The sequence below is a fragment of the Eretmochelys imbricata genome, chromosome 1 (assembly GCF_965152235.1).
Source record: "Eretmochelys imbricata isolate rEreImb1 chromosome 1, rEreImb1.hap1, whole genome shotgun sequence".
NCBI lineage: Eukaryota > Metazoa > Chordata > Testudines > Cheloniidae > Eretmochelys > Eretmochelys imbricata.
In genome coordinates, this window is record NC_135572.1 from 153,166,377 (window position 1) to 153,193,094 (window position 26,718).

Below are 26,718 nucleotides of genomic sequence, written 5' to 3' on the forward strand. Positions count from 1 at the left end.
CTCAGCACTGCCAAACCCTAGCATTCACTAATCATGAGTCAGATATCCAAAAATCATGAGATTGCAATATATAGATATATATTTTCACGTTCTTTTTACTTGCCTTATAATTCCTGAACGTTCAGGGTGCACCTAGGGCACACTTTCAAGCTTTTCTCCATAGTTATGTGGGCTACAAACTTACTTTAAAAAAAATGAATCCTGAAATTCTCACATAATCTCCTGATTCCAGGAGCTGGGGCTTTAAGTAAAAGACCAAATATCATGAGACTTGCAATAAAGTGATAGGAGTTGGCAACAGTGCATATTGTATTGAGCTGTAACTATTACGTGTCTTGCTTGAAGAAAAATATAGCAATCTATACTCTAAAAGTGCATGTACAGTACCTAGCAAGAGCAGGTCCTGGCCCATGACTAAGGCTGCTAAATGCTGCTGCAATATAAATAATATAATAAAAAATGAGTTTGCTGATGATTCTGCTTTCATCTCAGTATTTTTAAACGAATACAGTAGTCAAAGAGGAAGCCCAGTGACAGAGGAGGAAACAAATATTTTTATACTTTATTATATTATTAATTATTATTATTACACATTACCTGATTGCATCTAAGGCTGCTACATTTGTATTCAAGGACAAGCTGAAATACTCTTGTCACTACTGAGCTTGTAACTGGTGAAGTTGTAGTCCTTCCATTGATTTCAGTGGACATTGGACTGGGCCCTTTTATTGCCAGTTCACATTATATTCTATAGTTTTAAAATACTGCTGCCAAATGTTGAGGGAACAAATGACTGTATGTCGACAAGCCTTAATTTTCCTTCTGTCTATGGTACTGAGACACCCTGCCCCCCAGCCTCCATCACTGTAGTATCTGAGTACTTCATAATCATTAATGTCTTTATTTAGCCTCACAACACCCCTATGAGGTAGGGAAGTATTATTATCCACATTTCCTAGATGAGGAACTGAGAAATTAATGGCCAGATTTCCAAAGGTATTTAGGTGCCTAATGACAGAGAGAAGTGTCTAACAGGATTTTTAAAAATCCTTAAGAAGGTTAGGTATCTAACTCTCATTTTATTTCAATGGAAGTTAAGCACCTAATCAGCGTAGGTACTTTGAACATCTGGCCCCAAATTGAGTTGTGAAGGTCACACAGGAGATCTGTAGCAGAGTAGGCAATTGAATCCAGTAGGTCTCTCAAATCCCAGCCTAACCCCCTAACCACTGGACCATTCTGCCTCTTTAATTAAATTATTTTCTCTGCTGTCAGCAATACTTCACTATGAGAGGGCAAAAAATAAAACAGATTTCCTTGCAAAAACACTTTAACAAAATATAGAGCATTGCCCCAACTAGGTTGGGCACATGGCATGTCCCCTTGCCTTCTCCATAGAGAATATCAAAGAAACAGTGAGAGACAAAGCGGGTGAGGTAATATCTTTTATTGGCCCAACTTCTGTTGGTGAAGAACGAGCTTTGGAGCTACACAGAGCTCTTCTTCAGCATTTTGCCCTCCAACAGAAGTTGATCCAATAAAAGATTTACTTCACTCACCTTGTTTCTCTAATATCCTGGGACCAACAAGGCTAGAACAACACTGTACACAAAGAAACATATCGGCCATTAAACAAAAAGACAACATTTTGCTTGTTGATTAATTAGGAAGCTTTGGAAAGGTTTGGACTAGTTTATGGGATCATCACAAAACATTAAACAAATGTAATCATGAAAAACAGAAAACTGGAACAAGATTAAAAAACAAAGAAATGAGGATCAATTCTTCTTCTCAATTCAGTGGGAAAACTCCCATTATTTTCAGTTGAGGTAGCATAAAACCAAAGTTACCAAGAATATATGAAGCTTCTAGATGAGATTCAGAATGTAGCGGATAAAAAAATGCGATCAAAGGAGCATATTTTTCAGTACCATAATTTACCAAGTATAGGGTAACCAAATGTCCTGTTTTTGGCCAGGACAGTCCATTTTTAAGTCCTGTCCCAGCCATCCCGACTTTTTTGGCAAAAGTGGGCATTTGTCCGATGTGCTTTTGCCAACTTGATCAGTTGGCAAGAGCAAACAGAACAAATGCCCACTTTTGCCAGAATAGTACGGTGCGGAGTAATGTGCGGGGTGGGGGATGCAGGGCTCAAGCAGGGTGCAGGAAGGGCTCAAGTGAGCAGTGATCACGCCCCAGCCTCGCGATGGGGAGGGAAGGTAGCAAGCGGCTTGGGCCAGCCCTGCAGGCAGGGAGGGGGGCGCTTTGGACTAGCCCATGCAGTGTCCCATTTTCCCTTTAGGAAATATGGTCACCCTAACCAAATATTGTAAAAAGAAAAGGAGTACTTGTGGCACCTTAGAGACTAACAAATTTATTTGAACATACTGAAATTTTCCACAGTATGCATCCAATGAAGTGAGCTATAGCTCACGAAAGCTTATGCTCAAATAAATTTCCACAGTATGCATCCGATGAAGTGAGCTGTAGCTCACGAAAGCTTATGCTCAAATAAATTTGTTAGTCTCTAAGGTGCCACAAGTACTCCTTTTCTTTTTGCAAATACAGACTAACACGGCTGTTACTCTGAAACCTGTCAAATATTGTAAGCAGCTTAAGATGAAGGGGTAAATTTCCAGAGGCAAACAAAATTATTAAGCTCTTTACCCTCATTGGGAATCTTACATGTAGAGCACCGTGGCACAATTTGAAAGTTTACTCCTAAAAGGCAAACTATTTTAGAACACTTAAAAATAAATTTTGCTGCTCCACATTCTTCTTAGTCTGTATCCACCATCTTACTCTCATGTACAAATACCTAACAGCATGGCATTGTTACGAAATAATATTGATACTGCCATAATGTAATGCTCCCTCATGCAAACGCACAATGAGTTGTGCAACTGACCTTGTGAGAAACATCTAGCTGTAAAATCTGAATAAGGGGAGATTCAACCTCAGCTCTCAGCTTGTTGAAATTTCACAACTAGGAAAATACAAGATAAGGTTGCCTCATCATGATACTACCTTTGCTCTCTCCCAGAAGCATAAGGCATTCTCTGCTTCATAGAACTTCAGATTAGTTGACTTTGCTCCCCGGACTAAGGCAACTTTCATTCTAAAAGAAAATGCTCTTTAATTTGCGGAACCTGCTCAGTGCTGCAACTTTAAGAAAGAGCAGCAAGCAACTGGTGCAACATTTTCGGTAAGTGTATCATTTAGATTTCTCCTTCAGGTAGCAACATTTTGAATCATAAACCTGGAAACTAAAGTAATGAGTTCTGTAGAGAGATCAGTGTCTCAGCTAAAGGCCTCCTTCAGCGTTCTTAGAGCTGTTTTGCTCTTTGTTTTCAGGCAGCAGACTGTAATTGCACATGAGACGGGAGGGTTTTTATCCTTTCACTTTTCAGTCCTTCTGGAATCATGTTCCATTCTTTGCAAATGGTTAGCAGCACACACTGAAATATTTGTTTTTTCTTAAATTCAATTAATCTTTGAGTGCTGGAGGTAGCATCATCACGTATCATAAACGCCCAATCACATATCTGAATATAATGTAAGGGACTGTAATTTCTACAGACAAGTATTTTGATCAAATATTGAAGGGGAAAATTCTCCTTTCACAGCTTCACGGTGAATTTCAGCTCTAGTGTTCTGCTCTCTCTCCATATAATCCATGCATGCAGGAAGAGCATAATACCAGGGTCAAGACTAAGCATGGAGATCTGAGAGCAGCACTTGGATGTAATTGTTTCAACAGTGTAGATTGCGCATCTCATGTGGGCCTCTGAAAAATACATCTATGACAATATTTAATTACACCATTTTCAATCCTTGTCACAACTTGAAGAACAAGTTAAAATTAGAGATTTAGGGCTTGAATCTGCATCACTGAGATCTGTAGGTGTTTTGACATTGACTCCAATGGGAACAGGATATAACAAGTTTTAAGTGTTCAAAAACTGTATGCAAGGGTTACATACGCACAGATCCTATTAAACTATAAAAGTCATTTTCACTTGTCTTCTTTCTCCTTTGGACCAGTTTGAAAATGTTTTCTGAACTCTCTGATTTATTCATCCCCGCATGTGAAGGATGCCCTATAATAGTCCAGCTTTGCATTTGCATTGTTGGTGACTAGCAAAATCTTGCTTTGGTTAGCAAACTTGATATGGAAGTCATTATGGGGAAATAACTACAGTGGCTCCGCTTTCTCAAATGTGGCCACATAACTTAATTGGGCTCTCTATGCTATTTTTACAGACTCACTTTTTTACCATAACTACCCTCTAAATCGGATTATAAGGGAGACTATGTTAACACAACCCTTACTAACTTAAGATATCACCATAAGCTCTGATCAATGCCAGCTAACCAAATGATGGTTTAGAGCTCCAGGAAGTCAACCAGTTATGATAATGATTTAAGGAAATTGCCTCTCTCATTCAAAAAGAAAAAACCTATTTGGCTTATGATTTTTCACATTGATTTTGCTTCCCTGTATACCAACTGCCACTAGTATTTATTTGGTCAGTTATGCCTCATTTGAAAAGACACTGGCAGCCCTGAAAGGAACACTACACATTGCTGAGGACCATAGCTAATAAATCTTGAAGATCAGTTTGGGTCATGCAGAATTTGGCTGAAATTTTTTTAGGGCTGGAAACAATAAAATGTTAGAGACAACTCAGTGAGGGAGAGTGGAGTGACTGAGGAGCAAGAGGTTGCAGAGCGATAGAAGTAGAACTCATGCATGGGCCCCAAATTCTGGTGACATTTAACATTAGGCTTCAGATTTATCTGCTAAAAACCTGGGAGTCAAATATTTGAATATTTCCATTGGCTCCCCAGAGCCATTCAGAAAAGAGCAAACAAACAAACAAAAACCCATGCCATCTCTTTATGTTCCAATCAATTCAGTGACCTGCTCACCCTGCCCTAATCTAAAAAAAGGGAAACAAGAAACAAAGTTTCCTTACAGTATATATCCATAAAAGTTAGAAGCAGAATCACATTTAAGCTGTTATTTAGTCTGCCTTGCTATTTTATTTTTCATGAGATTGTGAGAACTGCCCAATACATATGAAGGCTCAAAGTCAAATCTGCTCTTCAGTGTCCAAATATATGTCAGTGTGTATCTTGTAAAATCAGGTAGAGCACTTGAACATATATGCAAATAAAGGATTTTGCTGGTTATACCATACCTGTATTGATTGCAAGGTGCTTTGCAACTGAGTGCTTTGTGTGATTTTTAGTTGTTTTCTTAGTTATTCAATTTGCAATTTTATTTTATTGCTTTATTTTTATAGTATTTTATTTTTAAGTTTTGCTAGACAAAGGTATAAATAGATCTCAATAGCCCACAGGACCTATCCCTTCAGAAATATCTTGCCAAGAACAACAGAACACATAGATTTAAAAATTAGGATCTACTAGTTTGTTGGGTTAACAAACATTGTGAACTTCAAAGCCAGATTTCCAAAGGGATTTAGGGGTCTAGATATATGGCTAGGCATCTAGTGGGATTTACAAAATCTCCTAACCGTGAGAGTTAGGTGCTTTTGTATATTGCACTAGATGAGTAACTACTACTAGAGCTGGCAGGAAAATGGAATTTCCCTCCCAGTGGAAAATTTCCATGTTTTGAAGAAAAAAAATTGTTCCAAGTCAGGGCAAAGTCAAAAAAATCAAAAATATTCTGGAGAGGAAAATTCTGAAAAATTCCTTTCTGAGAAAACCAGAAATGGGAGCCTTCAGCTTGATCCTCGCTGCCTGACTCCAAGGGTAGCTGCCACTTTGTGTTGCCTGACTCCTCAGAGGGCTGTCTGCTTGCAGAGTTAGGAAGCTCCAGGTGGCAGCTGCCCAGCAGGCTGGGGATCCTGGGCTAGCAGGAAACTAAGCAGGCTGGTTTCTATGGAAAGTTTCAATGGACGTACCACCTTCCCACAGAATGTTTCCACAAAGCAGCATTTTCTGGAGGAAAAGTTCTGTCAGAAAATTTTCAACCAGCTCTACTACACGTCTTTAGGTGCCTGTCTTTGTAAACCTGGCTCAGAGCTACTAAAATACAACTAATAGATGTTTGTTACTAAGCAAATGTAAAATAATTATGGGTGAGGTTTCCAAAAGTGCTCCAGGTTGGCCTTACTCTGCTCCCATGGAAGTCAGTGGGTATTTTACCATGGCTTTCGCACAGTTATACCAATGCTTGTGAAAATTCCATCCTATAATAACCTATCAGTGCCAGATTTAAAAAACAACGTGGGCTACTCTAGGGTGCCCATACGTCCTGTTTTGGCTGGGACGGTCCCTTTTTTAAGCCCTGTAAGTTGGCAAGAGCAAATGGGACAAATGCCCCCTTTTGTCCAAAAAGCAGGGTGCAGATGAATATGTGAGGGGATGAGCAGCGATGCCGGCCCCATATAGGGGGAGGTAGGGCTCGAGCGAGCAGCCATGCCAGCCCCAGCCTTGCGCAGAGGGGGCAGACAGGGCTCGCAAGCAGTGACGCCAGCCCTGTGCGTGAATGGGTGCTTGAGCCATCCCCGTGTGCGGGGAGCAGGGCACTCGGGTGAATGCTCAGGCCAGACCCATGGAGGTTGGGGGGCGCTCGGGCTAGCCCCACATAGTGTCCCATTTTTCCCTTTGGTAAATACGGTCATAAGGCTACTCTTATTCCTTGTCTCTATGCTATACATATCCCCTGAAACAGATGTCACTTTGGGAGGGGGGCGGGGGGGGAAACAATCCAGTCTGATGCTGTAGTTATTTCATATGCAAAACTCCCTGATGTTGTATGTGAATGTGCAGAATGAATGCAGGATCAGGCCCAGATGCTAGTGCACAGTACTAACCACTTCTGACCAGGTAGAAATCTTTTTGAATCTTCTGAATCATTTTAAATAGGAAAGTTTTCAATTGACATTCCTGTGCCAACGTTGGCGGAATCTCTTTTTGTGCTAGATCTTCCACCCACTGACATCCATGGGTGTTCTGCAATTGACTTCAGTGGGAGCAAGGTTGCAGCATATATCTTTAATGGCTAGAATAGCCACTTTGGGGATAGTTTTCCTTGCCCCTGGGGATAGGAACCAGGTTAACTTAGCGGTGGATCCAGTGGTGACCCAGCACCTCCCTGCAGCCCACCACCCCTCTGCATGAGAGCATACAGTGAATCCTGATCGGCTGGGCTTTATGCCACGCAAGACAACTGCCCCACATCCTGCCCCTGCTTGTGCAGCTACTGCATCATTTCCATTGTAAAGAAGCCACCTGCACCAAAAGAGTTGAGGACAGAATTTACCTGGTGGAGCAAACATTTTTAAAGGGGTCAGTAATAAAACAGTGTTTAGAATGGATATTTTCAGTTATAGGGAGAACTACTGCTTCTTGGGTTGAACATGTGACGGACTGTGAGATCTGTCGTATTTGCACATGAAGGTTTAAGAACTGCCGTGACTGTGTGTGGTACCACAACTGTAAGGTCTGGAACCTTGTGTGTGCAGAGTTCCATGTCTTGCCTACGCCAGGAGGATCGTAGAAAAAGAGTCCCACTAGTTTGACATGATGGTAAAGACAGCAGAAGCCTCGAGAGCTTCATATGGCACTGGTGCTCCCATTCAGCTCAACTGCTAGTAGCACTCCTGGGGATTTTTTTGTCTGCAATTCCTGGCCTCAGAGACCTGTCAGCTGGAAGCAGTTTCAACTGAGCATTGGCTTGAGGCTGAACTCAGGAATGGACTGGAGTTGGAAGTATTTGCAAATAAAACCCCACTAACTCCATTCATTTATTATTTTATTCTTCTTGGTGTTTTGACTCTGATCTAATTAAAGTCACTGCAATTAATGAGAAAGACATACTTGGCTTAGGACCTTCTAAGCTTTAGTACTAGTGAAGTGCAAGTTGTGTTATAATAAAGAGGGTTGCAGATATAATCAGTCCCTGTTTAGCAGAGAAAGGGTTAAATTACCTATCAGTCTCCATTATTCGGTTTAAGGTTATAGAAATATTGGCTTTACTCTGCTGTTTGATCAAGTCATGTGCCATGTAAGATAATATGAACTTTGCAGTGTCACTTCTGTGGGAGACTACAAACATTCCATTTCATCTGGTTCTGGAATGAGCCCTCAAACCTACTCCCTTCATCAAATATTATTGAGCAATGAGCTGCTGGTTTCTCTTATTGGCAATATCAGTTTCTGGAAACGAATTTGAAAATTTGTGCATGTGGTTCACAAATCAAACATTATTTATATCCATATGAGCAGTCCTGGGCCAGCATCCCAAAGTTGGGATTGGGAAAAAGAGCACAAGGAGCCATCTTGCCCCAATTCTTTGCACCTCTGTTCAAAACAAGCTATAATGCAGCCTTAAGTGTTTAACCAGTCCCTGAGTGGTTTTCTACATTTGGATTTATTTGATTATATAACCCAGATACAAATATTAGAAGTTGTAAGAAACAAAATCAGTTTCATTGATGATAATGAGAGAGATGGTTACAATGGTGATTAATATAGCGAACAACGCAGTGTTTTGGCTGTGTGAGATGAAAAGTCGCAAACTAATTATCACATTCCATGAAGGTTATCCCACTGCATCAAATGATGGTAGTGAAAGAGATTTAGCTGGTTGTACATTAGCTTTAGCATGCGCAACAAATTAATACCCAATGACAAACAGCCTGTTTTTGGTGTAGGTCTGGGCAAGCAACTCAAACTAATGTTAATCTGAAAGGTCGTGACCTCCTAACTCTGCAAAATTACACAGCAGAAGAAATAAAGTATTTGCTATGGACGGCATCAGATTTGAAACAAAGAATAAAGGACAAGGGAGAGGTATGTAAAATTTCAATTAAAATCCACTTTGCTTGTTCAGTCACTCAGCTCACCAAATCAAGATTGTCATACGAGATCATGTGAATCAACAACTAAACTGGCTTGTCCTAAACAACCACTTCAACTCTTAATTAGTGTAAATTGTTTACATCAAATGAAGGGCCAGCCCGTAAAAGGCAAAGTGTTGTTCTTTGGATGAAGTAGGGGATTTATGCTGTTCAAAGGTGTGTACCCCTTATCTAATTCCCTGTTATTGGATATTCCCAGTGATTTTCAGTTGGGCTACATGCAGAAGTAAAGGTTTTCAGGAATAGGAGCATTATTCTGCATGTATTGTGGGAGCAAGATAAGAGTCAGAGATCTCTCTCATTTGTTTAAAATAACAAAACAAAAAAATGTAGATGCTTTTTGCCCCTAGAACTTTCTGTTTCTCCCAAACTCTTCCCAATGCTAGTGACTGCTTTGGCGGGGCAGGGGATTAGAACGGATACAATTACTGCTTTTATTATTAGTTTCCTGCAGCGATTAAACTGTGAAGAAAATATTAGATAATGGACAATGAGTGAACAATTTTCCAAATCCCCTTCCATTCTTGTTTTTCAGTATTTGCCTCTGTTGCAAGGAAAATCTTTAGCCATGATTTTTGAGAAAAGAAGTACCCGAACAAGATTATCCACAGAAACAGGTAAATCTAGACAAAACCATGTTATAATAAATACTTTCTCTGCAGAGTACATTTGTCCATATCATGAAACCATTACTTAATCATGTAGTTAGCAGTTTCTACTTAGAAGACATCTGAGGTTGGCGAGCAGCAAGGATGAAACTCAAGTCTGAGGAGAATGGTAGTTTACTGGACAGTGTGAGCAGTGTCGTGTTCCGTTATGCCTCATTAATACTACAGGAACATCTCTTTGGTCACTAAAATCTCCCAGGGTCAACTCTAAACAAGTCAGAACTGAAATAAAACAACAGGAAGCAGAAGGTTTTCATGATGTAAGCTTCATGCCATATTAGCTAGCTGTACGCTTTCCCTGCACTCATTTTAGAAATAAAACCAATTTAATCCTGCACAGGCTGTCATAACTAACATCTTTCTAATTTATTATGCATAACTGTTGTCAGTCTCAAGGCTTGTCTACATGGAAATTTAGTGTGCGGTAAGCCAGGATGTGAACACAAGCCTGTTATGTGTTAAGTCACCATGTAGACCCTGCTACTGTGCACTATAAGTTCCGTAGTGTGCTTTGACATACTGTTGTTTGACACAGTGGTATGCCAGAGCATGATATGGAATTTTTAGTGAGTGGCAGCAAGATCCCTACAACTAGAAAGCTAGTGCACTGTCCATTCACACACTGGTTTGCTGCACCCTCAGGCTTCATGTAGACAAGCCCTCAGAGTATGGGTTTAGACTGAGAATCATAGCAACATCTTGATTTAAATTAGAGAAAAAAGAAAAACCCCATGACTACCTCTAGAGAAATAAAACTTGATGGGATGGAGGAACAGGGATACTGGCCTAATAATACTAGGCACTGTAGACATGGATGCTAAAAGAATAAACACATACATAACTACTCATGTTCTTAGCAGATGCTTACGTGTTTGCAGGATTGGGCCCATAATGTTTTTGCACAGACCTAACTATTCTAACGTTGCATCCAAGAAATTATTTAGGTTTGGTGTTCTCTTTATGGAGACATTTATACCCACCAGGTGAGGAAATCTTTGCTTCCACATTTACCCTGAAGTAAACTGTACTGGGCCCAACCTCCCTCAAGGAGAATTGTCCCATGTAAGGGACAGGTAACTTTGTAAGGCCTCTCTCACTGAGGTTCATCCAGATTTCTCTGTAAGAAGGAAGAGAGAACATAGGAAGAAGGGGAGGAAGGAGCAGACTATTCTGCTCTCAAGTCTGAAGATTCCCCCAATATACATATGAATCTTAAGCAATTTGAGGCACCACAGGTGTCTGCATGGAGGTCCTGTGTCTTCCTGCTGACTCCATGCCCCTCTCTACTCCTTCTTCCAAATCACGATCAGCATAGCTTCAGAGGGGTTTCAACTAGGGTGACCAGACAGCAAGTATGAAAAATCGGGACAGGGGGTGAGGGGTAATAGGCGCCTATATAAGAAAAAGCCCCAAATATCGGGACTGTCCCTATTGGTCACCCTAATTTTAACCCCAGACCAATGTACCGACAACTCCCTTTAAGGTCAGCCTTCCCCCTTATACATCAGATCTCATAGAGCCACCTAGTGTCAGTTTCCTGCACTTGTGCACCAGGCATGTGTCAGACTGTTCCCTGCACCCCCTCCTCTGTCTAGGACAGATACAGACATCATGTTGCCCTTTGCTTCTAAGATCTGACTTCCACAGCAGATTCATGTATTCCCCCTCCCTCCACCTCCATGGTAATTCTGTACATCCCAGCTGCTATTTAAGATGAAATGGCAGCTTCCTCTGCAATCAGAACAAATGCCTCACACTGCTTTGTTGTGAAATAAATTCATTTCCTACCAATTTTCTAAAGCATAAGTGAGGCCTACACTGGTTATTTGCAAGACTTCAGAGGCACACATTATCTCTAATGGCATTTCTCAGGCACAAATCACCCTGAGGTCTTGAAAAAGGTCACGTGTGGGCCAAGGCTTTGATAATCTGTCCTCGTGAATTTGCGTAAGCAAACATTACAACACTCCATTAAGCTGGTGGACAATTGAGCTGGAAATGACTGTATTTCACTATTGCACAGTGCAATATCTAAGAGTGTGTTAACATTGTGGAAATGTTAAAAAAAAGAAAAAGAGAGAGAGAGAGATCCTGCCATTCTCATATCTGTAAAGAACTCAGTTCTTAAAAAAATAAATACATGTTAATTTGCAATGCTATATGAGAGCATATTTTACATTTATAGTTCTTCCAACGTGTATTATTTCTAATTCATTATTCTGATAGGATTTGAAATGTAATGGAGAAATGGTGTTCTTTTGAACAAATACAATCTTGATGTTAATTTGATACACTCAAGATTTCTAGTACATGTATTATTTTAGCATCTTATTAACATTAAAACTATTAGTGTAAATTAAGAATCGTCAATAACTTTCAGTGTTTGTAAAATAAACCCGTTTTTTCAGAACCTACCAAATTTATTACTATCACTTCCTATTACAGTGGGAAAGGTCATCTGTTTGCAGTTACAGTCCCATACTCATTCTATGTACACATACACATAGTCCCTGTATGTTGAAAAAAGTGCATTCCACATGGTTATATATTGGCTGTAAAATAAAGCTTCCTCTCTGTCATGGTATAAAGGTGAATGCCATTCTATGTTTCCATTATATCTGGCATAAATCATGCCGCCTCTCAGTCATGTCTTGCCTCTCCAATTGTAACTGCACTTAAATATCAGTGAACTGACTGGTAGTAAATCGGCCATTCTACAGACACTGAAATATGGACAATATGCTGCAAGTTTGAAATAGGGGAGGGACACACAACTAATACTCAACGTTGAGGGCAACTTCAGATATATTCTTTCTTGTCATGAGACCCAGGGCCTGATTCCTCTATAGTGGACTATCACTATCAACTACAAAGGAGTTACTCCCAATTCACACCAGTGTGAAAGAAAAGTGAGGTCCATAATGGTATAAACACACCATGTACTTATATTCACACAAAGTTACATCATTTTACATCATCTTAAAGAATGAGTGAAACATATCCGGGAATACACTACCTGGCATTTAGAGTGCCCAGTAGTGGATACGGTCTGAACTGGCTATACTACTAAGGCAGATTACTTTGGTACCTTGCTATCCTCTTCCAAAGCTATCCTTAAAAATATTCATTAGGTTTCAGACTTCAGCCTAATATTAGTGCTGAATGTTCCTCTAATTCAGTGGTTCTCAACTGTGGTCCACCGCTTGTTCAGGGAAAGCCCCTGGCACACCGGGCCGGTTTGTTTATCTGCCATTTCCGCAGGTTCGGCCGATGGTGGCTCCCACTGGCCATGGTTCACCGCTCCAGGCCAATGGGGGCTGCGGGAAGGGCAGCCACCACATCCCTCAGCCTGTGCCACTTCCCACAGCCCCCATTGGCCTGGAGTGGCGAACCGCGGCCAGTGGGAGCCACCATCGGCCGAATCTGTGGACGCGGCAGGTAAACAAACCAGCCTGGCGCACCAGAGCCTTTCCCTGAACAAGTGATGGACCACAGTTGAGAACCACTGCCCTAATTGCCGCTAAGTAGAGCTTTTAATTTTAAATCTTTAAAATGCATTTTCTACACTACATGCCAAATTCTGTCAGGCAGTGCCAGCCAACTTACAGCAGAAGTGGAAGAGCAATGAGGAAATTGGCCACTCAGAGAGATTATTCCTCAGGGCCTCCATGATAGAACCAAGCTGTTGAGGTGTGTGGGTGAGGATCTCAGCCCATGACTCCACAAAGATAGGCGTGCACAACTCTCTGCACCAATTATTCATAATCTTAGTAGAAATGGATTGCATAGGTGAATTCTATATATAAGGCAACAAAAACAACCACTGTTTTTGAAGTCTATTTGCACCAGGCTGAGGAGTATTCAAACCTCTTCCACCACACTTCATGGAATGTGCTCCATGGATGTCCAGCCTTGACATCTCATTTTGTAACAAGCCCCCAGATAACTTTTTATAGGAGACTGTAACCGGGTGGTCATTTTACTGAGTGCTCCCTCATAGGTAGGGGTCACTTTGCAGGCACGCTACTCTGTAAGCCCCCTTTCACAGGCCCCTTAAGAACACCACCTAATATCTCTTTTGGTTAACCACCCAGGGCTGGTTTAATCACAGAAATGGTTCAAGCAATCCTCAAAATCCCCCAGATAAAGTCCATAACCATAACACAAAAGTCAATACAGTATTCACCCTTGTTCTTTTGCTACACACAGTACTCTTCCTCTGTCCCAGTCTACTCCACCCAAAGCTGTCAATCCCCATCTTTCTGACTGGAGTTCAGCCCTCTGGCCATGGCTTCATTCTTCTGTCAGCTCTAGCCTGTACCTTCCAAACCCCCGGTATCAATCCAGTACTTTCCTACAAGGACCTTTCTCATTTCATGAACTTTCTCCCCTTCACTCCATCCACCTGCTGCCCTTTATAGGAAACTACCTGATTCCATAAAGGGCTGCATCTTTAGTAATCAGGGTTGGGTAGCCCATGGCCTTCCAGCCCTTTAAGGGGTAAGCCACACTGCTAGATGTTGAGTGATTTTAAGGAGAGGGATTTGTGGGACCTACAGGGACACGTTCTGCTCTGAGTTATGCGCCATGAAATCTCACTGAAGTGTATATTTTACAAAAGGCACACGTTGCTCTATGGACATATGCTTTGCCTCCTACACACACCTCTTTGTTTCCTTTTTAAAACTGGCCACAGTGAGAAGTATGTGCATGGCTTCATTACCTGTCTCTGCTTTCCAGCATGAGCTCGGGTCCTCACGATAGTTGTTTCATTTTAGCTACTAATATTCACCCCAAGATCAATCATTTGTAAAGAACAATAGTTGTGGTGTTATTCTTTTAATATTTAATATGCTTGCAAAAGCACATGTGAAAAGCTGTAGTAATGGAAATGCCTGCAGTGCTATCTGCTGGTGAGAACAAAGCCGATCTATTTTAAACTTCCTTGAGGTTTAACAAAGCTACAGTTGCCCAGCACCTTTTGGATCACAGCTTCCCAGACAAAAGATTCTAAACTCTCCTATAGTTTATGTGGTCCTCTCTTCGCCCCAAATGAAAAACAACGTCAGCTTATTTCCAGAAAATGCTGTGTTTAAACTACTCCTACTTAGCGTATGTGCAATGTGCCTCAGGTGGCACATGACCAGGATTCATCACCAAATTTGGTCCACTGGGTTGGATCCTTAGCTTCCCCTGCCCAGCCCAGGTACTGAGCGGGAGCGTGACATGAACACTGATTCATGCTCCCCTTTAAACTACTGAAGATGTGTTTTCTGCTCCAGAGGATAGCAAATTACCATGACAATGCTGACCTGCCTGTGGGATGCTATGATGATACTAGGGTTTGTTTGGTTACTTCCTATAATCAAAATGGGAGATGGGAAGACCTGCTAGATCACCCAGTCCATTCTCCTGCCAGGGAAAAACTGTTCTCTAGTGCAGTGGTTCTCAAACTAGGGCCACCACTTATTCAGGGAAAGCCCCTGGAGGGCCGGGACGGTTTGTTTACTTGCCGCGTCCGCAGGTTCTGCTGATCGCGGCTCCCACTGGCCGCGGTTCACTGCCCCAGGCCAATGGGGGCTGTGGGAAGTGGCACAGGCCAAGGGACGTGCTGGCCGCCCTTTCTGCAGCCCCCATTGGCTTGGAGCAGCAAACCGCGGCCAGTGGGAGCCGCGATCGGCCGAACCTGTGAACGTGGCTGGTAAACAAACCATCCCAGCCCGCCAGGGGCTTTCCCTGAACAAGTGGCAGCCCTAGTTTGAGAACCACTGCTCTAGTGGATGAAATTTACCCCAGTGCAGAGGGAGCCTCACAAGGCCACTTAAGCCCAGTTTAAACCCATAGGCCCAGACCTTCAGTTGCACCAGAGCTAGTCACTGCATCTGAGCAGCTGGGGCACAAATATGGCTTTAAACCAGCCTTGTGCTCCCTCAAGCATATCATTTAGAACATTGTCAGAGTGGTGCTAAATTATACCCATGTGCAACAGCCCTCATGGCAACACTCCAGCCAGGCCTCCCCCACCCAGACTGTGCCCAACATGCCCTCTACGCTGAGGCTGGGAAGGCAGGTGGCATAGGGCTATTTCCCCTTATGTTGGGATAATTCTCAATCAACTCTTTAAGACAGCTGTTATCACACACTGGAGCAGTGAAAAGCAGGCAGAACAGAGGCCAGGATCTGGCCCGTAAGGTAAAATTCACATCAGTGCAGAGCCCCGGTACTTGGGAGAGCTCAGTGGTTTGAGCATTGGCCTGCTAAACCCAGGGTTGTGAGTTCAATCCTTGAGGCGGCCATTTAGGGATTTGGGACAAAAATTGGGGATTGGTCCTGCTTCAAGCAGGGGGTTGGACTAGATGACCTCCTGAGGTCCCTTCCAACCCTAACCTTCTATGATTCTACTTAAGTCCCACTTAAAATGGTGCATAGGCCTTGTGCCTGCACAGGAGTGAATTTCATCCATAGGGCCTGGTCCTAATCTCCCTTAAACTAGATTTACACAAATATGTACCTTCACTCAGATCAGTGGCTATAAATTAGTGTGAGAAAAGAATAACCCAGCCCTTAATGTGGGGATTCAGTGATATTACCATGCATGAACGTGCATGGATTTTGCCTTGAACATAGGTTTGAAGTGGTGTCTAAAGGCCTTTTGGAGGACTGTCTGAACTTGAATTGATTTCACCCAAGTGCGTATTTACCATTGTTTTGTGAAGTCTGGCATTAAATGTCCCAAACAAGGGGGTGCCTTCCTTACTGCTGTTGTTGTTGCAAATACCTGTTCTCTAGGATTTATTTTTAAATCTCAAATTGTAACCATTCAGATTGTGTTTTGTTTTTAATCTTTGCAGGGTTTGCTCTCCTTGGGGGACATCCTTGTTTCCTTACAACCCAGGATATACATTTGGGCATTAACGAGAGTCTCACAGATACAGCACGGTTGGTAAAATATCATGGGATTGTTTTACATATGTGAAAGTGCTAGATCTGGCTGAAATTGGTGAGAAAATGTTGTGAAATAAACACACCAGGTTGCCAATAACTTTTTGCATGATTTTAGACTCCCTAAGTATTATTTTCCATGAAATTTCAAAGGCACCCAAAATTCTCCACATTTTTGCAGTTTGCAAAAAATTCACTTGTCACCTTTTTGCATTTTTTTCCATCCAGTGGGGGTGAATTGAGCCCTTGGATTCCCCCCCACCCAGCCCATTCTACAGGAAGTTGACCAGAGCTTTTAAAACCACAGAAGTGGGAGGCTATTTCTTGCAGATGCTGTCACTTTGCTTCGCTCCCCATTAAGCCTTTATTAATGACTCATACAATCTGGAGTATTGTGCTGCTTTCTAAGAAGCGCCTCTGTAGTTTAAGATTAATGTGTCAGGGCTCAGATGCTCCAAGGTTAGTACCTTTCGAAAGGTCCTTTCTGCTCCATCGAAAGACACACAACCTCAGGCTTGTCAAGCTCAGTTCAAGAAACATAGTCAGCAAGTCGTAGTTTTCTCTCTCCTGCTGACTGTGTTCTTTGCAGTTGTTAGCTGGAGTGATGGTTTCTCAATACTGCATTGCTTTTCCCTCTGCAATGAAATCCAAGGAAAACATAGAAAAAGACCAAGCTTTTGGACATTTTAGAGTGTCCTTTTCCACCTTCATCAGTTGAAGGAGAGTGGATATGGAGCAGTGACGATAGAAAGTCAGGCTTGCAGTCTCTTCAGACTGGATATTGAAGACACCAGAATATGCATTAATTGTAATTCATGTTAACATGTTTTACTTAAAGCACCACCCAATGGCTTGCTTCGGTAGCTATACGTGTAGGTTTCTAACACCCATTGAATGATGGGAGCTGCAGAGAGAGGCAGCCTAAGCTGTCAGGGAGGCACAGTACAGTCTCAGGTTCCATCTCTGGGTTGTTCCTTTGTTCAGTCCTACTTCATCTCCCTTCTGTTTGAATTCAAATGCTACAATGGGATTCAACCTCATTTTCCCAAAGTGACTTTCTTTCTACACCTAAGAATGTTGCCTCAAATGAAGCTGCTAGAGCAGCTATTGTTATATCCAGGTACGCCGTCCAAACTCACCAGACCACATTCATCGCTGGTGTAACTCCAGGGACATTAGGGACAGGGAAGTATTACAACAGAAGGGGGACAGCTTCCCCTGCTCTATTAAAGGCAGAGGGAGAGCTCCTCCCCCAGCTCGAGAGAGCACTGTTCTCCCAGCCCCTTCCTGCCTGCTGGTTTCTCACTGGCTAGCAGTAAAGTGAGAACACACCATTTAAGAGGGTTTGAAAAGCAAGTAGCAGGAAATTGTTGACAGGCTTGAGAGAGGGAAAGGGGATCAAATGGACACAAAAATAACAGTGGCAGTTGGGAGATATTTGCCAAAGCTGGAACGTGAAGACCACATTTGATCAAGGCAAAGGTTAGGGGATTTAAAGAGCGACTGGATGTGGTCAGAGCAAAGGTATTTGCAGCTGCACTTTGGATGGAATGAGGTGAGGGTCCATGATGCCAGAGAAGAAAAGTTGCAGTAATTCAAGTGAGAATTGTTTAGAGCGGGGTTGTTTTTTTTTTTTTTTGCTTAAGGAATGGATGGGTTTTGGAGAAGGGCAGGATGTGGTGGCAGCATGAAGGTAGGGGGTCAAAGGAAAGAGGGAAGTGGAGGGTGGCCTCCAGCCTGCAAACCAAACTGACAGGGAGGGTAGGAAGTTGCCAAAGGTGACAGAGGGAGGAAGAGAGGATGGTTTAGCAGGGAAGATGAGGAGTTTAGACTTTGCTGTTAGCAACTGGTTCCAGGGACAGGGGAAAAAGGGTGAGACTTACCAGGGAGAGTACCCCCCACCACTTAAAAGAAAGCCATCCCCAGGCAACACCGCACAGAAAAAGCACAGACCCTGTATTTAGTTTGGAGGCTGTTGGTCATTTACTGATCTGGCAGGCAAGCTGCTCGACTTAACAAAGATGTTCTGATCGATACAGTGGGCCTGCTCCTGCTCTGAATAAAGTCAATAGCAAAATCCTTTTTGACTTCCCCAGGAGCAGGACTGATCCATTCACACAAAGAACAAATGAAGTATTGTGAGTGACCTCCCTAGCATTATTAGCATATAGGTAGATATCAATATAGAAGCCTGGTTCAAGGAGCATGAAAATAAACAGACAATAAAAAACAAGGAATACTGGAGTTTTAACAAGTCTGGAGAGTATTTCAAATAATTACAGCTTCATACCTAGGGCTCTAACGGCTTAGGAATAGTGGAGGCTGAAGCTTAATGTAAAGGGGGATAGAGGGCTGTAAAAGGCCCACAGGTTTTATTATAGTTGAAATACAGCCTCGTTGCAGGTCAGCGTTTGTCAACGTTTCCACTGAGAACACATTTTAGTGACTTATAATTTGGCCATAACAGAGCTCCTCTGTGCTACGTAATAGCTCTTAAAGACATACACTTACACAATAACAGAGTTCTAGCCTATGAAGAGTCTTTAACATTTTCACTGCTGCTTAGTATGTCCGGCCCACCAGGAAAATGGAAACGCTGCCAGCATTCCGTGTACCTGCCATGCCATATTGTTCTACCGTGACATCAGTACAGGTCACCACACATTACGACAGCACAGGTGCTGAGCTGCAGCACTGGCACTGAAGCAGTCAGTTGTTAACCTTGAGAGTCCACTGAGATGAGCAGGAGTCAATTCCTACATTTGTAAGGGATAGGCTTGCACCTTTCACCTGCCCACCACTATATGCCCCGAAGCCATTTTAACAACCCCACTAGTGGCTTGGTAGCGTTGAATTAGAAGATTAAACCATTTATTCAAGAACCGTTTTTAAACAATAGGGATATGCAGTTTGGATAGAAACACTTCCCTGTCTCCTTGAATCTTTGGGCGCTGTTCCATGAGTCTGCGCTATTGCCACACCCAGTGCTCCCAAATCTCGAAATTAGCTTTAAAATTACAAGACTTTCAAAAAAATAACCAGGGAGTTATTTTTCTTTGCCTTTTGGTTTTTGAGGCTTTAAGGTGCACTTGGGTCATATTTTCAAGCTTTCCTCCACACCCATCAGGGCTAGCAATTTTTTTTAAATTAAAGTTGAGAGTCACACATAATCACATGTCTGCAGGACCTGGGGGCCTTATGAAAAACACCAGACATCGCAAAACTCCCAAATATCATAAGCGTTACATTGAGTTAGTATCAACATAGAAATCTTGGTAACTTTCCCAGATACAGGGTAACCACTGGTAATCAGCCCCAGGGTGCAGGGCCTTGCCCCTCCGATTGTCTTCAGAAACTCACAGACACCTTCATGGGCTCCAGCTTCTCTCAAGATCACTCTGATTTAGTCCAGGTCTCCCTTTCTGGGCAAACCCAGCTATAGGCTATTTCTTTCAAATTAGCTTCAGCCCGATTCAGCCATGGGTGAGCCTGGTCTCCCCTCAGGCCAGCTCCAGCTTCCTAGTGACTTCAGTCTGGTCTAGATACTAACAGGACCTTCAGTTCTCAGTTGGACTTCCTAGTAGCATAACAAAGGTATGTGTGACACAGTAATGCTGGTAAGAGACTGGCCTTTATTTCCTGGCTCCAGTTTTGTGACATGAGTCAGGGTTACAAAAGGTGATACCTTAATCATAAGGCACATGGTCAGTATTCACTGATTCCAGTATTCACTGCAGTGGCTACCTTTTCAACAGGTTAGGCAAGAAATCTAGCATTAGGCCATGTTATGGCTGAGTTCCCTGTAGCTACCATACATTGAAAGGGATCTATCTTCTTGAAGCTCTTTATCAGTCATATGATGACGAGTTTGGATAAAACTACATTTTCCCCAAACACGCATCCAAGGTAGATTAAACAAAAGTCATACCTTTATAACGTGTTAGCTAGAAAAAAAATAATGGCACAAACAGCAACCTTACAGGTTATTCTGTTCAGTTCTTCCTCTTTACCTGTATAGGTGGCATCAACAATTTAATCTGCAAAGACACTTCAGTAAAAAGAATTAACTCCCTTAATGGGAATCTTATCTGAATAAAGAATGTTTGACTTCAGTTGTAACAACAATATAATTGACTTCAATGTGAGACTTGCCCGTGTAAGGACTCTGACACTGGGATCTATCTTTCCAGAGGAGATGTAAGAATCCATCATGGCAGGTCAGCAATCCACCAATTGTAAGAGCATTCCTGTGACATTTTAGGGTTCAATCAAGAGCAGTGAGGGATTGTGTCACCAGCGGCCCTGCAACTCTGGGTGCCTTAAATGCTATGCTGCTGGGGTGTCCAGCCCTAACGCCAGCAGGTAACACCCTGGCTCCCACTGCTCAGTTACTTTTTGCAGAGTGACCCCAACACCCTCCCAGTCCCAGATTTCCCCAGAAACATCTGCCCTGCAGTGTCCAGCCGTCTCACCAAACCCTTGCAGAAGTTATTAAGTTTGTTCCTCCTTTAAGGAGACATTACACTGCAGCCTCTTAATTTAACTTGGGTTAACACATCCTGCACTGAATTGGTTTATAGTAAAAGTAAAACAAGTTTATTTAAGAAAAGGACATAGGTTTAAGTGATACCAAGTATAAGGAATAAAGATAGAAAGGTTACATGCAAACGAAAATAAAAATATGCTTCTATGACTAAAACCTGATTTAACTAATTAGACTCTCTTGTTCAAAGAAGTGTTTCTCACGAAGTCTCTTTTCCAGTATAGCTGGCCAGAACCCTTCACGGATCTCAGAGTCCTCAGTTCCTTTGTCTCTTCAGGTGAAAGATGCCAGAATGGTTTTTTCTCTCTCCTTATATCCTCCCAAAGTTCATTGAGCCTACTTCAAGAGCCAGGAAGCCTTGCTGGGAACTCAGCTTGCTGTGTCCACCAGGGAGCTGAGACCATGTTCACTTTTGCAGTCTGCTGCCCCTGTTGTGATAGTTAAGAGGCTGTCTCCCCAGCTTGATGGCTTTGTTTACCTCTTATGTAAATATAGCATCATTGTCTCTGACAGACAACCAGGCTGGGCAGACAAGCAAATACACATTCCCTTTTTTAGGGCAGACTAGGCCTATGTACTGCTTGCCAAACACATTTAAAGAATCTAATTCTAGTGCATATTTATAACTGTTTGTACATATCCTGTACATACACCTCACAATGATTTTCCGGACCAGTGTGAAACCAGTTTGTGTATGATACCTTACACGACACTTTTTAGGTACAGATCATGACAACTGTGGAAGGTGCAGTAAGTGTGCCAGGCCTGACAAGAATTGCTGACAGAGTAATGAACCACCAATAGCCTTTGTGTCACAGTTCCATACGCTTCTGTTCACAGTTTTGCCTTTTTGGTTTTAAGATGCTACGAGAAAACATTAGAACATACAAAATACTTCAAAATCATTATACTTGAGTGCCTGATTACTTCCACAAAAGCACAGAATTGCAAAGCTAAGCCTCTGATTTCATGCTAGATTCACCTAAAAATATCCATATGATATAGAAAATGCAGTGCTCTCATTCCATACTCCTCTGTGAACCCCCACTTCCAAGGCACAACACCATGAGCTGTAGCTAGAGTGCCAGTGATGTATGCTAAATATCTTTATCCCTGTAGTTTAATTTAGAACTTTGATGCCACTTTAATAGTGTTACTGTGTGTGTCACAAAATAGATTTATATATGTTACACATTAGGATGGTACTGTTGTTCTTTACATCTTTCTGAGTTATTGAATCCCTGTCATTTTATATTGTCAAACAATCGCCTCTATTACCTGCACATTTATTAATGTTGCATCATTAGTTCTGCTTTAGTGACAATCAAAAATGAAATAGAAAATCATTGAATGGGATTGCGTGTGGAGCAATAATTTCCTTTTACTTCTTACAGCTTGTTAAATGTCTGCATTTTAGTGGATTATTCAGACATCGTATATTATTCAGGCAACTGCAAAAAAATTATTCATTACCACCACTTATTAATATTTATACATTGCACATTGAAGAATAAAGAAGCAGTATATTTATGATGTTTGACTTTGATATCTTTTGCTTTACCGTAGGGTGCTGTCTAGCATGACAAATGCAGTCTTGGCCCGAGTTTATAAACAATCTGATCTGGACCTGTTGGCGAAAGAAGCCACAATCCCAATAGTCAATGGTCTGTCTGATTCATACCATCCTATCCAGATTTTAGCTGATTACCTTACACTGCAGGTAATAATACCCTTCTCTTGATAAGAACACAGCTATTAGAAAACTAATCAGTCTTGCTAAATATTGGGAAAAGTCCTATTCCAAGCAGTTTATCCTTAGATATTTTGAGATGGAACTGATATGTCATTTGGAATATGTGTTGGTTATAGAGGCCCCAATCGGACAATATACTTTAAGCAATTGAATAATCCCATCAATTTATGTGGGAATGAAGTTAAGTTTATAATTAAATTACTTGCTGGACTGACCCCAGGATGTAAAAAAATGTGGAGGGTGCTTTACAGATTAAGATAACTGTGAGCTCCTGTCCCCATTGAAATCAGTGAGAGATTTACCATGGAGCCAGCATTTTATTCTGAAGTCCTTGCCGTAACCTGTTTATAGTTGAGACTGAGACCTTGTCTTCTGTTAGAAAGATGCACTGGGTCAACTAGATTGATTAAATCAATCTAGTTAAACTAGTGTAAGTCCCTAATGAGGATACATTAAACCTTGCTTACATTGAGAAGGAATGAATTAGGATCATATTTTGTTGTTCTGATTTTAATATAGTATTTTATGTGATAACTATGTAAAATTGTACACATACAGGGCCAGATCCTCAGCCAATGCAAATCATCATAGTTTTACTGAAGTTAATAGAGCTATGCCAATTTACAACCAGTTGAAGAACTGGCTTATAAAATTCATCAGTACATTGTAGGGATGGATGAAAATTTTGGCAAATGCTTCCTTACTTTCTGAATGAATAGAAACTACTTTGTATGGATGTGGTTAAAGGGGGATATGACAGAGGTCTATAAAATCATGACGGGTGTGGAGAAAGTAAATAAGGAAGTGTTAGTTACTCCTTCTCATAACACAAGAACTAGGGGTCACCAAATTAAATTAATAGGCAGCAGGTTTAAAACAAAGAAAAGGAAGTATTTCTTCACACAATGCACAGTCAACCTGTGGAACGCCTTGCCAAAGGATGTTGTGAAGGCCAAGACTATAACAATGTTCAAAAAAGAACTAGATAAGTTCAAAGAGGATAGGTCCATGAGTGGTTTTAGCCAGCATGGGCAGGGATGGTGTCCATAGCCTCTGTTTGCCAGAAGCTGGGAATGGGTGACAGGGGATGGATCACTTGATGAGTACCCGTTCTGTTCATTCCCTCTGGGGCACCTGGCATTGGCCACTGTTAGAAGACAGGATACTGGGCTAGATGGACCTTTGGTCTGACCCAATACGGCCGTTCTTATGTTCTTATCCATTTCCTAGATCATTCAGTCATGTCTCAGCCTGTGAAGGCCCAAATGTAGGAGAGTATATGGCTAAGAACCAGAATGAGGGGGAGAGAAAATTATTCATGCAGGAAACTTTACATGCTGTCGGGCTCGTTCCTTTAGTGCAGTGATACTCAGACCTCAGTGGTTCAGGAGCCAAATTAGCAATCAACATTACCCAAAGAGCCCCAGTAGTGTGAATTCATTGTTTCATTTACTATAGTACTATGTATTCATATTTAAACAGTATGATGGGAAATATTTCATTTTTATATAGATATATATTCTTCTCACAGCAAAATGACTGACCAAGTATTATTACTATTTTAGCAACTACAGCTGGTTAATAACATAGTTAAAGCATCCTGACTGGTTAATAATTAAATCACACAGCGTTTTAATATGTGCTGCAAAGAGCCGCAGGAGACATGTTATGCGCTGTTTATGACTCGGGAGCTTCAGTCTGCTTTAGCGTAAATGACTCCTTCTACATTTGATGACCCTGTTTTTGTTAGAAGTCATCTTCAGCTGTAAAAGTGAGGGGACACCAAGTCTTTATGGAACAGAGGTAACCTTGGAACTGAAATGAGTCATCCCTCAGAATGAGGTACACTTGAGAGAGATGCACTCAGCCAGCCTTTGTGTGCAGCTTAATTTATGTAAGGCAGTGAGTCATAACTAGAATTTTGGAAATGATAAAAAGTCATTTGTTTCATTTAAATGCTGAGTGTAATTGTAAAACAGTTTCATCTGGGCTTTTATTTTTTGTCTCATAAACACTCTACCTATTAGCACTTATTTTCCTACCAGAGATTAGCAAGTTTTCAATAGCCATATATGACTCATATGTTTTATATAACAGTATTATATTCCATACTTACCAGCTGCAGTGCTACTCACTAGTGCACTGTCACCTGTACTCTGGGATGCCTTTCTGCTGGAGCTTAAAAAGCACACACTATTAACTTCCATGTTTCTTTCTGACTTTACTTCTATGGTTTGGAGAGAAAAAACATGACGCATAGGTAGCAGGTTCCTGTTAGGGGGCTTATTCCTTCACCCATTTACTTCCCTGGTCCTTCTCACATGAACAGAGAGCAACAATACCTGAAGTCCAAAGGTGCAAACAATTCAATGTTTATTGGGGTGAACTTCCAGCAAGCATGATTCCAGTTTCCCTCCTTAGTGTCCTCCTTCCCAGCTCTGATACCACAGATCCTTACACCTGTGTCCTTGTTCCCATTCCTGCCCTTAGCCAAACATGATTCCAATTTCCTTACCCCTGTTCCCATCTCCCCCACCCTTCCTGATTGACTGCAGACTATATAGTAAAACTTGAGTTCAGCTTAGCTATACCTTAACCAATCATTTTCCTGAAATTTAACTAACCAATCCTAACATATTGTAACATGATTATGTAACCAATTATATCCCACCACCTTAATTAGTTTACACCCAGCAAAATTAATTATAAGCAGACAGAAACAATCACAGAACCAGACAGAGATTATACAGACAAACAATAGCAAAGTGGGAACTATAATGACAAAACGATACAGAAGTGAGGATTTCACATCCCAGCTATTGATAAGTGAGTTCTTGCCAGGCAGGATGCTATCAAACTAAGTTTCCTTTTACATTTTCTAGGCACTTCCCTTTCTCTGGAGGTGATAGGCACTATCGGGACAGGATTGTATTACTAACAGCCCAATAGCACCTCCTTTCAATGTGACTAGTTTGGAATGTGAGGATGTGACCGTTCATTTTCCAGCTTATGGCTGCCTCGGTTGCTTAGCCAAAGACCTTAGCCTAAGAACAGGGCCTCAGACTGTCACAGTAAGAGAAGGCCCTTACGCTGGCAGACAGTGATTTTGATTCTTTCTTTTATACCTCTATAACTAGCCAAGTGTTAGGAATACACCTAAATTCTTAGAGTACAGGCCTTTGCAGACAGGCCTGAATATCTATATCCTAACAGTTCCTGACTCCCAGCCCTGCCCTGTGTTTTTCTGGGAGAGGTTAGAGGTAGACAGATAGGATGAGATTTTGTGTTTTGTCTGTAAGAGGGCACCTTGGGGGAGTGGGAGCTAAGCCACTTTAGTACGCTCCTGATTCTGGACTGTTCTGCTTCCCTCCATATAATTTAGACAAGTCCAGGCTCCTGTTTATGTTACTTCACCCTTACTGGGCTGCCCAAAATGTAGACCCACCCTGACAGACCGCTGCCAACCCCCAACCTCTCCACCACATCCTTCATACCAAGGTTTGCAAGGGGGTCTTCAGAAGGCAGACTCACCGCTATCTCCCACACTCCCTGACTCTTCCCCCAGCCAGACCTGGCACTTTTGGCCTCTTCCCCTAATACTGCTCTGGCCTTTTTACCCAGAGTAAAAGAAGTGGAGCCTGGGTAAAAATCTCACCCATAGACTATTGGTGATGGCTACCCACATAGCCTCTTTTCCTCTCTGGCTTGCACTTCTGCAGTGGGATTTCCTTGGTTTTGTTCTCTCATGTATCAGACAGTAGCAGGGAACATATTGTCCTGTTGCATACTGTGTTGTAGTTGCAAAAACCAGTATTTTAATAACTCAGTGAATTTCACCAGTTCCAAGAACAGAGGTAGGATATTGCACCCAAACCGTTAGCTCCATAGAGTCCAGATGTTACTTCCTGTAAC

The 26,718-nt window shown here is 41.9% G+C and overlaps 1 protein-coding gene across 1 annotated transcript in view; it reads left to right on the forward strand.

Annotated features, from left to right (window-relative positions):
- Positions 1-3,128: 3,128 nt before the first annotated feature.
- OTC (ornithine transcarbamylase) overlaps positions 3,129-26,718 on the forward strand; it is a 36,049-nt gene continuing 12,459 nt past the window's right edge. Inside the window, exons 1-5 of the mRNA XM_077807223.1 lie at positions 3,129-3,205; positions 8,694-8,832; positions 9,436-9,517; positions 16,420-16,507; positions 22,620-22,773. Of these exons, the coding sequence (XP_077663349.1) occupies positions 3,129-3,205; positions 8,694-8,832; positions 9,436-9,517; positions 16,420-16,507; positions 22,620-22,773 (540 nt within the window). The remainder of the gene's footprint in view (positions 3,206-8,693; positions 8,833-9,435; positions 9,518-16,419; positions 16,508-22,619; positions 22,774-26,718) is intronic.